Source organism: Eptatretus burgeri, chromosome 16 (genome assembly GCF_056783735.1).
Source record: "Eptatretus burgeri isolate ZD-2024b chromosome 16, Ebu_testis_v1, whole genome shotgun sequence".
In the NCBI taxonomy this organism is placed as follows: Eukaryota; Metazoa; Chordata; class Myxini; order Myxiniformes; family Myxinidae; genus Eptatretus; species Eptatretus burgeri.
Window position 1 is genome coordinate 12,411,440 of NC_140976.1, and position 18,688 is coordinate 12,430,127.

The window sequence follows — 18,688 nt, forward strand, 5'->3', positions numbered from 1 at the left end:
AGATTTTCAATATGGCCACCATCTTGAAATTGGTTTGCGTCAAGGGGCTGAGGGGTTATGCCCGCTTTGTGGTGCTATTTTTCAAAGTTACTGGGCATGGTCTTCATCACACAACACAAAAGGTCAATCCAAACTGAATGACATTGAGATGATAGTGGGGACACTATGGCATGTTAGTTATAACTCGCATTTTCGTTTGGTCAGTTATGAATTGTAGTCTGGATAATTCCTTGTAAATGTGCTTTTTGAAAGATCTGCAATTTTATCAAATCGAATCAATTTTGATCAAGAGAAAGGGCAAAACTGCACAACAAGACAATGCAGATGAAGAACATAGGGGCCAATACCCCGAGGTGCTCACCTGATAGTGGCTGGATAAGACAACTCGGGAACCTCTGGTTGGCATGGATGACCCACAAAATATGAAACGAAGAAGAAAGTAAATACCCATGGACTTTTCTTTTTTTAATGCCGTGAACAAACTTTGGCACATCATAGGTGACGAAGGTTGTGGTCAAGTTTCATCGGAATTGTGTGCGGATGGTTCATGGTCGGGATGGTGTAAGAAGGGTGATTAGCTGTGCTCGGTTTCCACCAGACCTAGCGCTTTTCATTCAGGCCAAATAGTTCAATTTTCATCTAATCAGACTACAGAGTCTTTTGCCTCATGCTCTCAGATTCTTTCACATGCCTTTTTGCAAACTTCAGGCATGGCGAATGTCACCAGTGGATGAAAAGTCATGTGCTTTTTTCTCATGAGTGGTTTCCGTCTGGCCACTCTCCCATGAAGTCTACATTTGTGAAGTTCTGCAAAGACCTGTTGGCCTTCCGGCAGGTTCTCCCATTTCAGCCAAGGAACTCTGTTGTTCTGTCCGAGTGGTCATTGGGTTCTTGGTCACTTCCCTGACCAAGGTCCTTCTTGACCGGTTGTTCAGTTTGGTCGGATGGCCAGCTCTCGGAAGAGTCTGGCGAGTTCCATGTTCTTTCCATTTCCTAATGATCTAGCTCACTGTGCTCTTGGAAACTTTCAACACTCTTAGAAATTGTTTTGTACCCTTGTCCAGATCTATGCCTCCTCACAGTTCTTTATTGGAGTTCTACGGACATTTCCTTGGACTTCATGGTAGAGTTTCTGCTCTGACATGCACTGTCAGAGCACTGTGGGACCTTACATAGAAAGGTGTTTCTATATAAATCATGTCCAATCAATTGAGTTGGCCACAGGTGGACTCCAATCAAGTTGTAGAGACATCTGAAAGATGATCCCAGGAAATTGGATGCACCTCAGCTCAATGTGGAGTGTCATCGCAATGGGGTTGAATACTTATCGACTCAGGACATTTCAGCTTTTCATTTATTATTATTATTTTTTCCCAACACCAAACTCTCATTGAGGTATCGGGACCATGCCCTAACCTTAAGTTGTGCTCCTCATGGCCCTAACTCCCCCGGAAAGGGGGCCATAGGCCCCCTCTACAAATCCCTCATTTACACTAAAATGTCTTCTCTAAAACTACCTCAATGATTTGGAACAAATTACTTACAATGCATCAGGACAGTAAGGTGTCATGGGGTTGTGCTCCTCATCCGGATCTGCCCATTTGAAATAGGGGTAAAAGTGGGGTTTTGCCGCAAATGTTGGTATTTCGTTCAAAAATCTTCTTCTCAGAAACAGACAACCAGATACAGACCAAACTGGCCATGTGGCATCATGAGCATGCCATAACCTTAAGTTGTGCTCCCTATGGCCATATCTCCCCTGAAAATGGGGCCATTACCTCCCTCCCCTAACCCCCCATATTCGCTGAAAATATTTTCCTCCAAACTATATGACCGATATGGATCAAATGTGGGACAATACATCATAACAGGAAGGTATCATGGGGTTGTGCTCCCCATCCAGATCCGCCCCAATAAGAGGGAGAAGGGGGAGGGGTTTGCCTCAAATTCAGGTAATTTATTTTATGAACCTAACATCCAGATGCAGACCAAACTCTTCATGAAACATAAGGACCATGCTGCTAACTTAAATTGTGCACCTTATGACCATACCACTTCAGGAATGGGGGGGGTCATGGCCCTTTCCCCCTAATCCCTCATTTTCACCCTGCCTGTTGGGGAAATAACCATCAGTACCCCATGGGGATATTTTTATATTTGAGAGTGAAGTCTTTTAGTGTGGAGAGTTATTTATCAGAATTAGGTGACATTGTGAGATGTTTGGGGATTATTTTGGTGTCAACATGGCTCATGTTATTTGCCAATACAGAGAAGAAATGCCAGGAGATGGAATCCAAGAGCCATGCTCAGGAAGAGGTGGAGAAGTTGGCATCAAGTGAGAAGGTGAAGGTTCTTCTCTTCCCCTGACTCTGCCTTTATAATGCCCTTCTCCCATTGATAACCCTCTCCATTCTTTATCCATCTTTCTTTATGATACTCCCTGCTATGTCCTCATCCTGTCTGATATGACACGATGCATCCTGTTCCTCCCAGAGTAAACTGGAGCAAACTGTCGTTGAACTGGAGAGAGAAAAGCGGGATCTGATAACAGCATTGGAGAAGAGGGAGAGGGAAGCAGAACAATTGAATGGTGAAGAAGAAAGTAGAATTTGAAGTATTGGGAACTTCTAAACAAAACAACTCGATCAGAAGGGTAGAAATTTGGAGCGTGTATGTGTGCGTTCATTTTGCAGGTGAGTGGAAGCTGCTGAGTGAAAAGCTTTCGGCATCGTTGGTAGCCCGGGGACTGTTGCAGGGCCGAATCGATGAACTCCAAGGCTCTGAACTTACCACCAAGGTAATGAAAAGGTTGATCGAGGCAGTCACTGAAATCAAATAATGGCGCTGTCGTGAAATTGCTTGAAAGCTTCTATTTATTTATTTATAAAATTATTTTGGTTCAAATTAATATTGTCACTTTTGACCGAGGCGACTAATTGCAGCTGGTTGGTGTTGACGACGTTGGTTATTGTATATAATTTAATTTTGAGTTGTATGCAAACTTGAAGGCTGAGAACCATCTTATTGAGAAAACTGTGTTCTGCACACGGAAATGGTTTGTTCAAAATGTGCTTCAACTTCTGGTGCAGCTGCACGAGCAAAGGCTGGAACGCGAGAGTAACCTGCTGGAGAGCCAACGGTCTTGGCTCGATAATGAACTCCAGCGCACGAGCGATGACTTGGCAAAGCTGCGACGAGAACATGCGCAGCAGGGTTTGGAACTCCGAGGAAAGCTGGATTCACTCACACAAGAGGTGAAAGTACCTTGGTTTTGGATCTGCCATTTGAGTACTGCCGTGTACTCGTACATTAGATCATGGTATGTTCAACCCAAATTTGCGTGTGTAGAAACAAAACATGGAAGAAACCATGAAAACGTTAAAGGAACAACACGAAGAGCAATGCAAAAGGCTTGAAGATGCTCTGCAAAAGCTCAAGGAGGTTAGTGTTGTCATTGCTGCCACAAACTCTTTAACCTATTCACCTTGGGCCACGGAATGTGACTCAATGTCATGAAGTGTTGGTCAAATGCTTATTTTTGATGTGTAGGATATATACATGGTTTTAATGGTAATCCCCCCCCCCCTGATGCCAGCAACGAGATGTACAATCAACCACGGAAGAACAGTTCCGCAAGGAACTTGCTGCTCAATCCAAGCTTATGGCTCTTTATAAGGTGAACATTTCTTTACAAACCCACCTATCCTTTCCTTCATTGAACATTTCCGTACTCTATTATGTTTTATTTTTGGTCTCCTACGGGTTTCACCGGAGGAGACTATTAGGTTTGCTCTCTATCTCTCCGTCCGTCCCACCTGTGGTTTTCCAGACTTTTTTTTCCATACCCTTTAACTTATTCAACTGAAACTTGATACATGGCTTGATTATGATAAGTTGCAGAACAAGTTCGAGTTTTATGGTGTTTCATCAATTTTTCAGAGTTATGTCTTTTGTATACTTTAATTCAGAGGTTTTTATTTCTTCTTCTTTCTATGGTTCCAGTATCAGCCCTAGCGTGCATGAAAGCAAACTAATATTTTGCTCGCCTGTACGAAGAACAGAAAGCTATAGCGATACCCCCGGCGTGAGCGTCAACATGAGCGTGAGCGGAAAAATGTTAAATTTTTTGTATTACGGAAAAACTTCTCGACGGATTTCGACGAAACTTGGTGAGGGGGTTAGGTATGGTCCAAGGATCATGCCATTAGATTTTGGACTTGGTCCCCCCCCCCAAACAAAATTGTTCGAGAAATTTTTTTTTTTTTGCATTTCTACATGTCTTAAGTGATTTCCAACACCCCCCCAAAAAAAATTGTTAGAGAAAAAACAATTTTTTGCAACTTTTTTTTCAACAAAATTTCGATTTCTTTTTTTTTGCATTTCTACATGTTTTAAGTGATTTACAACCCCCCCCCAAAAAAAAAATGTTGGAGAAAAGAACTATAACTGTCAGTACTGTTGACATATTTAATGAAGAAGATACAAGGTTCACTTGAGTGACCCAGCAGTATTGGCGACGGAGGTTTTGCACTCTCCCGAGTGCTCCCCCTTCAGTTTCCTTTCTAATGTTTTTATCTACCACACTATTTTTAGCTCGCCTGTTCGAAGAACAGAGAGCTATAGCGATACCCCCGGCATGAGCGACAGCGTGAGCGTGAGCGTCAGCGTCAGCGTCAGCGTCAGCGTCAGCATGAGCGTGAAAATGTTAATTTTTTTTGTATTACGGAAAAACTCCTCGACAGTTTTCGACGGAACTTGGTGGGGGGTTAGTTATGGTCCAAGGATCATGCCATTAAATTTTGGACTTGGTCCCCCCCCCCCCCAAAAAAAAAATTTGTTAGAGAAAATTTTTTTTTTTGCATTTCTACATGTTTTAAGTGATTTCCAACCCCCCCCCCCCCAAAAAAAAAATGTTGGAGAAAAGAACTATAACTGTCAGCACTGTTGACATCATATTTAATGAATAAGATATAAGGTTCACTTGAGTGACCCAGCAGTATTGGCGGCGGAGGTTTTGCACTCTCCCGAGTGCTCCCCCTCTAGTTACAGCTGATTTAGGATTACTACAATATTTTGAGTGTTGTTCTAAAGGCCCAGTCACCTTGACATTTTAGCCAGCTTATGCCGATTTTTGAAAAATTTGTCTAAAACCCTGGCACACGTCGAATACGTTATGGGTAAGTTTTGGAAACATTGGGAGCACGCTGATAAACACTGCCATAGGTCGTAGTACGCTGGCTTTCATCGTTGTACTTTGCGGTTGTCCCCAAATTTTAGCATGCTTGAAATTTTACGACTTGTGCCAGCGTATGACTCACAAGTTCCGCTACGCTGGCCATAAGTTGTAGGCACATTATGCGATCGTTGACACACGTCGACACACGTTACTTGTAAGTTAATCATAACTTAAGCATAGGTTGTGAATGCCGACAACAGGCTAAGCATTCGTTGGTATAAGTTATTTATAAGACAACGAAACGTTCTGTATCCATTACTAATATGTTATGCATACGACCAACCCGTTATGAATACGTCCGAATCTTTAAAAAAAACATCAAAAGTTCAGCGTAAAGCCAGCGTTTTACATACATTTTCATACGTTGCCATTGCTGGATAAAACGTCAAGGTATGACTGGGCCTTAATCGTTCTTTTGTATGAAATGAATTAAGACATCGCTTACAAGGATATATTTTGTTTGCTGTTCTGAATACTTGAGAAGCGATTAATCTTGATAAATTATTGATGTATGTATAATGTGAATTTTTTCCAACACTAAAATATTAAAGATCAATGTGTGTTTCTTTATTTTTATCGTTGTTTGAAATTTTTAATATTTGAACTTTGTTTGTATCCGTTAATCCATATATATTAATCGAAAGATTATTCTTTTTCTCAAATTTAGGAATATCTGTTAGTGGCATTGGGAATTGAAAATCTTTAATGTTCAAGGTATTCTCATATTTCATATATTGTTTTACTCTTTCTGAATTACAATTTGGTGGATGTAAGAGAGCAAGAACAGACCAGAGAAAACATTTATCATTGTTCTTAATATTAACAACTGCCTTCTTTAGTTTTATTTCATTTGGTAATTCAATATAAGAAGAAGCTAAAAGAGGGTTTGATTTTAGAATGTGTATATCTAAAAAGATGATTTTTTAAATATGAAATCCAGTTCCTACCACTGTATTATCAACATCCTCCTCTTGTCTTGATAGTTCTTCATAAACCCCACTATTCAAAAAATCTTGAAATGATGTTATAAAATGAAGATCTGTTCTCGTATAAGGAGTTTGTTCTTCATCTTGTCTTTTCATATTAATTTTCACTCCCATATAAAACTTTAAAGTTTTCATTTCTTTTAATGTCTTTTTAATAACTTTTTCAACATTAGGTTTCACTATTTCAATTGATTCAGCTATTGATGATGGACCGGGTTCTCCAAATTGAAAAATCCTTATTTTTATATGCCCTTTAAATGCCCCATCAGTGTTTTCAATGTAATAGTCTCCCTTTACTTTAAACTCATTTTTCTTGTGTTTTTGTGAATGAAGATGTCTATTATAACTACTCTTCAAAACATCCTTTGAGCAGATATCACAATGTTTTCTTTCCCACTCAAGAGGAGATATTTGATGAAATAGATTCAATGTATGTTTGTTGGTTTAAAGGTGTTTTTTATAATATTTATATTCGTGAATACAAACATCGCAGTACGTTGTATTCACCATATTTATATAATAAAACTTTGCTTAAACTAAAATTTTCTTGATGAAAATTTTGTTTAATTTATAGGTGAATCTGTGCTTAAAACCATTTTATCCTCCAACTTTTTTCACTTAATAAATACAATGTTTCAAGACACAAAAGACAAGTTTCAATCAATCTCTTCATTTGTAAAAGATACTGAGAAATATGTCAAGGATGTAAAATTGAACAAAGATAAATATAACAACTATTGGATAAATACAATTATGGTAGAGAAGATGAGTTCTTCAATTTCCTTCAGTGGAAGGGCTTTTAGTATACCTGGTCGAACATCAATTAAAGTATCTCTAACAAAAGTTTCTCCTCTCCTTCTGGTAATATATTCAAAACTAGAAAAAGCAATGAAACCAGAAAAAGTATCAAAAAACAAAAACCTTATGGATGAAGCTTTAGAAAGAAAAGATGAGACCATCTGTAATATGCAAGGAGAAATTTGTATTTTTTTTTCAACAACCCTAAAGATGTAAATCCTGATGAAATAAAGATTGTTAATATATCAGGTGACATGACATTTCGTTCAATAGTAGTTAAGGATCATTTTAAAATTACCTTTAATATAAATAATGTTGAAGTTGAATCTGGTAATGAAATAAAGTATATAGATATCGATGGTAATATTATTAAATATGAGTCAATATGCAACTGAAAGTATAGATGAATTTCAGTTTAAGTAAAGTTTTACTTTATAAATATGCTCGACTTCCCTGATTCTTCATATGACAAATTTGAGAATTGTCCTGCGTGTGAAAGACGGGGATTAAACACAGAGTCAAAAGCCTATAAACAATGTATATTCTGTGATTATCTTCTAATTAATGATAATAAAAAATTTAAAAAGGAAAATAATTCTTTTAGATTTACACCAAAAATGAATTACTTTACAAGATTGATTAGAGAAATGAATGTAAAGTATGAGGGTGATAACACACCTTTCCTTACAAGGGAAGAAACTGAACGTATTAGAGAAACGTTCAAAGCATTGTTGTTATATATTATTCATGGATGTGATTTTCAGGGAAATATCAACACAAGATATTGCATAAATAAAATAATGGATTATCTTGAAATTGAACCTGAACTTAGAATAAAATATAGAGTTTCTAAAAAAGCCAATAATAAATTAAATAACCTGTTTTCCAAATATATAAATGATTTTTTGCTCATTTGGGAAAATAAGATAAAATTTAACAATCATAAAAATCTTCCAAATTCATTAAGATGTCTCATAGTTGGTTCAAGCGGATGTGGAAAAACCTGCTTACTTTTGAAGATGCTCCTGACTCCCAACTTTTTAGATTATGATAATTTAATAATTTTCACAAAGTCGAGTTTTCAACCGGAGTATCAATTACTCTCACAAGGTTTTAATGCTGGTCTTCAAAAAGAAGATATAATCAGTTTATTTAAACTTCAGAAAAACCCAAATGATTATAACATTGAAGATATAATTCAACTATTTTGTGATACACAGAGATGTAAAAAGAAATCAAAACCGATAACTTGTATTCTTAGTGATAATAATGCGGATGATATACCGTCTCCCCAATATTTGGATAAATCAAAAAAGAACCTCGTTATCTTTGATGATTGTGTTAATGAGAGAAACCAAACGGTAATGGACAGCTACTACACAAGAGGGAGACATTCTTCTTTTAATTGTATTTATCTTAGTCAATCGTACTTTCAACTTCCTCGTCGTTCCATCAGAAACAATGCTAATACTTTTATTTTATTCAAGTTAAATTCAATAGATATAAATAATTTTTGGAGAGATAATTGTTCTACATTCTGTAGTCAAAAGGAATTTGAGGAGTATATGAAGCACACGACTGAAAAATATAAATATATTGTTGTGAAACAAGATGAGATATTAAGGGATATATTTTTTGTTTTATAAACAATTACATATATAAATGTATATAAAAATTACATATGTAAAACAATTACAACTATTATTATAAATCTTGTGGGTCAATCTGCTTCTGGAAAAACTTTCATAAATCAAGGTTCTTGTGTAGTACAAATGAGAATATTGTAAATTTACTTTAAAAACACCCCATGATACGCATTGTATCAACAAATGCGATTGAGGAATGAAGGTCAAATATTTGAGGAGGTTTCTCTTGGTACAACAAAATATTCACATTGTAAGAGTGAGTTAAGGAAACTAAAATCTGGTGGTCTTGGGATATTAGAAACTAATCCAGAAGAAACGAGACAAATTATTAAACGTCTGAGCGGAGTGAAGATTTTATCATTCGGTTTTGATGTTGATGAAGAAACTCAATGCAAACGTATGAAAAGCAGAGATGCAAGTATTAGTGAAGAAGAAATTACAACTTGTATTAATGTTACGAAAGGATTTGATAAAATATTTAAAGAAAAGGATTTATTTGAACACATCTACTTGGATGATGAAGAAAAGGAAAATTTCCCTGTTGATCTTTACAATTCATTAAATGATATTTTCCAATAAATAAATGGATGCGAAAGAAAGAGCAAGAAGATTTAGGGAACATCAAGAGTTGGTTTCAAAAGTTGTAAAACAACAGGAAGACATAAAGAAGAAACGCAGACAAAAACTAACGGGTGAAGAAGCATTTGAAAGAAAACAAGAGAAATTTTTTAAACCACTTTTAAAAACTTCCCAAGAAAAAATTATAGATGTTTCCACAGTTCCCACAATAAAATATACTCCTAGAAAGCTCCAAATGTTAGATTTCAGTCAAATGACGGAGGAAGAATTAGAGCATATAGGAGAATTAGAATATGATGATGATGAAGGATTATTTCAACAACTGGAAGAGATGATTCGACCCCCTGATTATATTGTGAATGCTCTTCAAAACAATGAATATTCAGCGGATTCAAAAACCAAAGCAGGACTCATTCCAACAGAACAACCAGCAATATTTCATCTTGTTCAAGAAAAGGTATTGATATTTAATGATGAATTAAGGTTCTTGAGTTCTGCTCAACCTCCTGTCAAACTAACTCCGAGATTAATGTTCCTTCTCACAAAAGATGGAAGACAAGGTTTAACTGTGAGGGATGAATCAAAGTATATTGATAAACCATTGGATATGAAAAATAATGATGATAAAGTATATATTGATCTGCTGAACTCTGTTGATTATAGGGTTATTCTTTCTGGTAAAAGTAGGAAGAATGAGAAGGAGAAACACATTATTCAGGCTTGAAGTATCCTTGGTTCAGGTGTTAGTTTTCTTCCAAATGACCCATCACAATTGGTTAATAGACTGTTATTGTTGTTAGGCATTAAGAAGGCTGGAAATAACAATTGTTTTAATGAAGCATCAGCCATTTTAGACCAGTTGATGAACATGAAAATAATTAATAAATATCAATATAAAGACATTTTATCTCATATTAAATAAGATGAGAAGCACAATCCCTCGTTTCAATTTCACAACAAGCGACCACACATCTTCATTCCCATATCCACTACAACTTGACACAACAAAAGCATATGAGGCATCTTTATTGTCCATGGAAACTTATAATACCTGATTTAATATAACCGAGAAAAATGACAAGTTTAGTTATAATCCGGGAAGTGGATACAAAACGATAACAGTCTCACCTGGAGCATATGAGATTTCTCAAATATCTTCCGAAATTGCTCGTCTTATGAAAGAACAGGGTGATGAACCAAAAAATATTGTTTTTGACATTCAAAAGGTCAGGTCAGGTATGGGAGCATGTGCCAGAACAGTGGGTCGCTGCGTCCACTTTCCGCCGGTACTCCAGGGGCCTCCGTCTGGCCATCCCCCAGGCAGATGCCAGGCCCATCCCCATCTCCTTGAGATGATGGTCAACTTGTTGCAACCATGAGGCACGTGGTCGGCCCACTGGCCTCCTCCACTCATGAGACTCCCTCGCTGAGAGAATCTGGTGAGCAGGATCAGCGTCAGGAAAACGAGCCACATGTCCATACAGCCGCAACTGACGCTCACGGACTATGCAGGTAACAAATCTCATCCGAGTCTCTCTCAGCAACCGCTCGTTGGACACAAAATCCGACCAGCGATAGCCAAGGATTCTCCGAAGAGACCTGGTACTAAAGGAATTAAGTCTCCGTCTCAGATCCTTGGTCAGAGTGCAAGTCTCGCACCCATAGAGCAAGACTGGAAGTACCAAGGACCTGAAGACTCGGACTTTCGTCCTCCCGCACAGGTAGCGGCAGCGCCACACCCCATGATCCAATGAATCCATGACTCCCCAGGCCCAACCCAGACATCTATTGACCTCTGACTCGCAGCCAGCAGAGACATGAATATCACTGCCAAGGTAAGTGAATCTCTCCACGACCTCAACATCCTCACCACAAACAGACACAGACAGGACAGCAGCATCCAAGATGTCACCGAAAGCCTGGATCTTAGTTTTGACCCAAGAAACCCGTAATCCCAACGGCTCCGACTCCTCATTCAGCACCTCGAGGGCCCCCAAGAGGATGTCTAAAGTCTCCGCAAAGATGACTGCATCATCTGCAAAATCAAGGTCCGAGATCTTGACATTCCCAAATGATGCACCGCAACTTGATCTCTCCGACATCCTCCCTAAAATCCAGTCCATACAAGTGCTGAAAAGTGTGGGGGCAAGTACACATCCCTGATGAACTCCAGTAACAACTGGAAATAAGTCAGAGATGGTACCACCACACTTCACAGCACTCTCAGTACCAGAGTATAGTTCAGACATCAGATCGATCAGTTTTGGTGGCACCCCACGAAGACCAAGAATCCTCCAGCGGACATCCCGATTCACTGAATCGAACGCTTTACAGAGATCAACATAGGCTGCAAGCAGCCCCTGCCGAAACTCTCGTCTGCGTTCGGTGAGGACACGAAGGGCAAGGATACGGTCAATCGTTGAACTCTTTGGTTTAAAGCCTGACTGCTCTGGACGCTGGTGCTCAAGCAGATGGTGGCAAACCCTATCAAGAATTATCCGAGCAAAGACCTTGCCCGGCACTGAGAACAGCGTCACCCCTCGGTAGTTGTTGCAGTCTTGGCGATCACCCTTCCCTTTACAGAGAGGGACAACAAGGCCCCTCTTCCAGTCAGTTGGGATGATGCCTGTGTTCCAGGCAGAGCACAAAACTGCATGCAACGACACGAGTGCAGCATTTCCACCAGTCTTGAGAAGTTCGGCATGGATGCCACAGATCCCTGGAGCTTTGCCCCGTTTCAACTGGTTCACCGCAGCCCGTGTTTCCACAAGCGAAGGTGGACCACAGTTGATTCGAGGGTCAGCAACAGGGATTGTAACACCCTTGACGTCCAACTCGACAGCTGGGGGATCAGCCTGGTACAACCGCTCAAAGTAACCGGCCCAGCGGGCCTTCACTTCAGACTCCTCTGTCAAGAGCCTACCACTCTCTGCTCGAACTGCAGTGCTCCGAGGGATGGGCTTGGATGAACGTAATGCGCGAATTCCCCTGTAAGCGGGACGAGAATCACCTGTCCACAGGTGATGCTCTACCCCCTCACAGATTCCTCGCACATAGGCCTCCTTGTCCACCCTCAGTGCACGTACAGTTTTACGCCTCAGCTCCCTGAACAGCTCAGCTCTGCCATTCAGCCTGGCCCTGCGACTCTGGTCAATGGTATCCAGTGTCCCTTGAGAGACAAAATTCTTCTTTGCCCTGCGGTGAGCTCCAAGCCATCCACCGGCAACATCAAGGATGGTGGTCTTGAAGGCGCTCCACAACTCTTCAGGACCCCCCAAAGCACCCAAACCCCCCAAGTGTCCACTCAGCCTGTTCGCAAACTCCTCAGCTACTCTCTCATCCCTGAGCTTGGCAACATCCAGCCTAGGCTGGGATGGTACCATTCTCCATGATTTAAGGTGCAGCTTTAGAGTTGCTACAACAAGCCTGTGGTCAGTATTGAGGAACTGAGCACTCCGGTAGACCCTGCAGTTCTGGATCATCCTACGACCGTCAATGAGGACATGGTCAATCTCCTTTGCCACACCGCCAGCGTTGGAATACAATGTCCAGCGATGAGCTTGTGGGCGCTGAAACCATGAACCTGCCACCCTAAGTCCATGACTTCTTGCAAAGTCAAGAAACTTAGTACTATTCTGATTCATAGTTCCTGACCCATGGGGACCAACACACACCTCATAACCATCCCTATCAGTTCCAGTCGATGCATTGAAATCCCCCAAGACGAGAAGTGTATTTCGTCTGGGGCACTGATCAACCACAGACTCGAGCGTGGCGTAGAATGCATCCTTCACGGTGAGATCACTCGCCTCAGTCGGAGCATAAACAGAGACCAGGGAAATGACACCTAAGGAGTGACGAATCCTTAATCTCATAATACGCTCGTTGACCGGTGTTACCTCAATTATCATTCAAAAACATACTTCAAAATCAACGATTAAAGTTAAAAATAACTACAAGGTTGATTTCACAATTGATAATTCATTTAGAGAGTTGTTGGGTTTCTCCTCAAAAAAGATTGAAACTAATGGGACGTTTTACAGTGATAATGTCATTCAAATATCCTCAGGAATAAACTCGGTATTAATTCACTGTGATTTGATTGATGGTGCTTATAATGATGGAATAAAAACAAATACAATATTTTCATTCAGTGCATACTCAACCCCAATTGGTTATAAATTCAATATGGAACCCAAAAATTTGGTTTATCTCCCTGTCAGGAAAAAAACATACACAGAGTAAATTTTAGGATAACCGACCAAGATAATCGTATGATTTCTTTTAATTGGGAAGTTATATCCATCAGAATTCACCTACGTGAAGTTTTCCAATAAATAAATACGATGGTTATTGTGAGGAAACACGAGTTGGGAAAATATAAAATAATTACAGGGGTTGGGATGTTCCTTTCCCCATACTACAAGGGTGAAGGTATGTATCTTGGTACAGGATACTATAAATCTAAGAGACAAAGGGGTGTCGGACATCAATTTAGAGGAGATGGGATAATTGATACTCTCATGGGTATCGGTTCAACTATTCTTAAACATAAAGACCTAATTGGTTCAACTGCTTCTGCTGTGGGAAATGTAGCAGGTGCTGTAAAGAGCATAAAATATGCCCAAAAGGAATCTCATAAATTACAAGCAATTAAAGAAATTAAAAAAGGTAAAACTCAGTTGTCCCCCCAAGAACGACAGAAAATAATTCAAATACTTGGGTCAGGGTTTCAAAAGTTTTAACATCTTTTTTCCTAAATAAATACAAGTATGGAAGCAATTGATAGTATCTATGATTTGGATGATACCATTGTTATCTCATACTCCACCAAAAAAGAGGATTACTTCAAGGTAAATGCAATAACTGGAACAGACTGGAATGCAAATGGTACAAAAAGTTTTGAAATAAATAATCAACAAACCTACTTGAATCTATCCGAAAGTTTCTTGTGTAAATTTAAATTCACTAATGCTGGGAATAACACAAACGCTACACTCGTAAATGATTTCTTCTGGAAAATGTTTGATAGTGTTCGTTTGTACATTGGAACACAAGAAGTTGAAGCGGTTGATTATGTCTCTGCTGTATCTGAAATGATGAAATTTACACTATATACATTCAGTGATAGAATGGGAAAGGGGGCTGTCGAAGGTTTTATTCCTGATATGTCAACGGGAACAACCACAGACCCTGGATATACTCAAAGGAAAGGAATGTATACTGATGATACAAAAGCAGTTAATAGTTTTACTGTGGCAGTTCCTCTTAAAGGTATATTTGGATTTTGTGATCATGATAAAGTTCTGTATGGTCTTAAAATTAGATTTCAACTACAAAGGAATGATAATGAAAAATGACTTTTTGGTGTTGCGAGTGCTTTTGGTGATCAGAATAAATTTGTAATTGAGGAAATGAGTTGGTATATTGGTGAATATACTCCGAATCTTAAAACAGAAGAGATGTTGAATAGAAGACTTAACTCAAAGAAACCACTCAGTGTATCATAGGGGTCATTCCATGTCAAATCATCAAAGAATCTGCCATCATCTCTCAGATTTTTGTAAAACTTTGGGAACCAATTTGGACCCATGAAAAATGGCAAGAACTCAAATATTTTTGCTAACAGCCTCTTAATTAGTGAGATACAGACTAACGAACTTTGGACTAATTAGCACGACGTTGCGAATTCAAATGGCCATATCTCTAAAAGTATAACACCTAGAGAGCTGGTTTTGGTGTCATTTTAAAGGTATTTTCATGCCCTATGAATTTGTCTGGGCAACATTTTCCTACCTCCAACCACAAAAAAGTTATCACAAAATATAAACTTCAATCGTGAATCCCCAAAAAATGTATCCTTAAAATTTCCTCAAATTCATCCCAGAGGTACCTTATGATGTCAAGAAGCTTTCACATAAATTTTGTGATGGGCACTCCAATAGTTTCTGAGATATGAGCAATAATGTACATGTACGTATGGCATATAGGTTTGAAAATCAGCATTTGTAATGTATTATACAATCATTCTAACCTAGCCATGACAGGGAACACAGGGAACGACCATCAATTGCTTTGAAGTATCATATACTTTCATTTTCAACTGGGCCTGAGGGGAAGAAACAAGTGCTGCTGTTGCTGCATTGAAGAGGAAATTGAAAGCCTAAAGGCCCAGTCACACCTTGACGTTTTAGCCAGCGATGGCAACATATTAAAATTTATGTAAAACGCTGGCTTACGTTGAACTTTTGATGTTTTTTTTTTTTAAGATTCGGACGTATTCATAGCGACTTGTTCTTATGTATAACGCATTGGTAACGGACACAGAACGTTTCGTTGTGTTATAGATAACTTATACCAACGAATGCTGAACCTGTTGTCTGCCTACACAACCGATGCCCAACGATAGTCTAACTTAGGCATAGCGCGTTGCACGCATCGCCGACGATGTCGTGACGTAGCCTATTAAAAGGCTGACTCACAACGATTCGAATCATAACTGCCGTAGAAATGGAAGTGTCAACATCGCGGTCCCACCTTGGCGATCTTGCCAGCGTATGCCGACCAAAGAAAAATGTGTCTAAAACGTTGGGGCACGTCAAATACGGTATGAGTAAGTTTGGTATACGTGAGTAGAACGCTAAAGTACGCTATCATACGTCGTAGTAAGTAGAGTACGTCAAGAAATCTTAAACATGTTCAAAATTTTACGACGTACTCGTCGTATGACACACGTTCCGCATGCGATGGGGATAAGTTGTACACACGATATGTGGACGCTTACACACGTCCACAAAGGCTACTTAGAAGCTACTCATAAGTCGAAACATGTCGCGGTAATGTCTTTTTTATGCGAAACTTATTTCTAACTTATGTTTGACGTGCTTTGAACCAATTCTTTACGGAGTCCCAACACACATCGACGTATGTAGACGTATTCCAATGACGTCTTCCGGTCGACAAAAAAAAAATAAATGAACGTGTTTCTAGCTTACAACTGCCATATAAAGACGTGTTCCCAGCGGTTTTGGGAATTGGTATATAAAAGGGGAACCCAACAGTGTTTTCGAGTCCTTTTTGAGTCGATGTCCATGTCAGCAGTAACAGTATCAGTATTAGTATTAGTATTAGTAGTAGTTTGTTCATGTTGGCAGTAGTAGGTGAGTGTGAGGGGGAGGGTGTGGGTTATGATTGATCGTCCTTGCGTCCGCGTGTCCACGGGTAGGAGACATCTTTTCTCCATTGTTCGAAGTTCTTCGTGGCTAATTTTTTATGGGGCTTTTTCAACAATGAGCTATAGCTTGTTTTTACGGTTTCGGTCTATTCATAACTGGTTGGACAAATGCACAATGAACTAATAATGTACATAGAGCGCTTCGATAACTTATAGATACGATATACCAATGAATAATTATCTTGAAGCCGGCGTTCACAAACTATGCCCAACGATAGCCTAACTTATCCATATCGTGCGGCAGTTTATCTTTGCCGGTGACGTAGGGTTTGCTATTCATAGGCTGCCACTCAACGATTTAAATGGCTGCATCTCCACTATTGAAAGTAGACGCTTGCGCTCAACAATTGGATTTTTTTTACACTCAACGACTTTTAAACGGTACCACTCAGCTATTTTCATTGTTTACAATGAACGATTTAAATTGCTGTCACTCGCCTTTGTTTTTTGACGCTGGGGTTTGGAAATTTGAAGCGTTTCTTCTGAACGTGTTAAAACGCTCAAACTCGACTATTTTAAATAGACGCTGCCGATGGACAATTGGAATCATAGCCAAGCTAGACATCGAAGTGTGAACATCCTCGTCATGCCGAAGAAAAGTTTGAAGAATGCTGCAAATAAGTGTCCTGGCCGTGGCCGTGGACGCTGACGCAAAGACGATCCATTATACCGATGTCTTTCAGCCTATGAGTAACTTAAAAGTAACGTCTGTCGATGTGTGGCAACGATCGCGTAACGTGCCAACAACACGTTAATCATAGGTTAGAAATAAGTTTCGGGTACGCTAAACATGACCTCGGCGTGTCTCAACTTATGATTAACTTACAAGTAGCATGTGTTGCTACTTGGTTCCTTGGACTTATAAGATATATGATTTAGAAGGGGAAGAGATTTTAGGTTCATTTTATTCACAGGAATTACAAAAGAAAAAACTAAGCAGATAATACCCATGGGAGCAATGGGTTGGTCCTTCTCTCCCTCCTACTATACACCGTTGTGAACACTCGAGGGCCAAGTCCGAGGTGTATAACAGTATATAATGTGTGTGAAGGGGGACGTTCTTAGATCTGTGAACCCCAAAGACAGAATCCTCAACTGAATAGTCAAGGCTTAACTTTTGTGTGTGTGTGTATGTGTGTGTGTGTGTGTGTGTGTGTGTGTGTGTGTGTGTGTGTGTGTGTGTGTGTGTGTGTGTGTGTGTGTGTGTGTGTGTGTGTGTGTGTGTGTGTGTGTGTGTGTGTGTGTGTGTGTGCGCGTGCGTGTGCGTGCGTGCGTGCGTGCGCGCGCGCGCAATGGGAGCAATGGGTTGGCGCTTCACTCCCTCCTACTATACACTTGTGGACACTCGAGGGCCAAGTCCAATGTGTATAACAGTATATAATGTGTGTCAAGGGGGACGTTCTTCGATCTGTGAACCTCAAACACAGAATCCTCAACTGAATAGTAAAGGCTTAACGTGTGTGTGTGTGTGTGTGTGTGTGTGTGTGTGTGTGTGTGTGTGTGTGTGTGTGTGTGTGTGTGTGTGTGTGTGTGTGTGTGTGTGTGTCTGTCTCAACCCTCCCATTCAAAATCTTAACCCCATCCCTCACATTCAAAATCTCAACCCCAACCCCCAATACAACCCTCGCCCAACATGTCTTTTTCAAAATGAGATTTCCACCTAAATATATATTTTTTTTTTTTACGTTTTTTTCTCTTCTTCCAATTCTGTCTTTTAAGGCTTTCAGGTTTGATGATGTCGAAAGGTGGAGTAAGCCTGCACTTTCTTCCCAGAACTAACAATATATTTTTTTATGTTTTTTTCTCTTCTTCCAATTCTGTCTTTTAAGGCTTTCAGGTTTGATGACGTAGAAAGGGGGAGTAAGAACTTTCTTGATAGGTTTAGATCCCAAAGAGTGGTAGCATTTCAAGTCTCCAAAATAAACCCAACTTTCCAAGTCTCCAAGGTATAACCACATTCCTGTTGAGTTTCCAAGATACGTATCACATTGTGAGTTATCAAGCCAGAACCCACATTTCAGGTCTCCAAAAATATAACCATCTATCCAAGACTCCAAGGTAGAATCACAATTTCCAGAAATATTGTGTGTTTCGGTATTAGATCTCACATAGTATAACTGTGGATCATCAAGGAAATCTCCATTTTTCCAATTTTGATGGGTTTCAGTGATAGATCTCACATAGTATAACTGTGGATCATCAAGGAAAA

At 39.5% G+C, this 18,688-nt stretch overlaps 1 protein-coding gene across 7 annotated transcripts in view; it reads left to right on the plus strand.

The window, feature by feature from the left end:
* The window catches only part of TPR (translocated promoter region, nuclear basket protein), a 95,312-nt gene that overhangs the window by 13,167 nt on the left and 63,457 nt on the right, over positions 1-18,688 (plus strand). For all 7 annotated transcript variants that reach the window (XM_085859480.1, XM_085859486.1, XM_085859481.1 and 4 more), the window contains exons 3-8: positions 2,270-2,343; positions 2,494-2,590; positions 2,694-2,797; positions 3,090-3,254; positions 3,349-3,441; positions 3,596-3,676. In XM_085859480.1, coding sequence (XP_085715606.1) covers positions 2,270-2,343; positions 2,494-2,590; positions 2,694-2,797; positions 3,090-3,254; positions 3,349-3,441; positions 3,596-3,676 — 614 coding nt within the window. The remainder of the gene's footprint in view (positions 1-2,269; positions 2,344-2,493; positions 2,591-2,693; positions 2,798-3,089; positions 3,255-3,348; positions 3,442-3,595; positions 3,677-18,688) is intronic.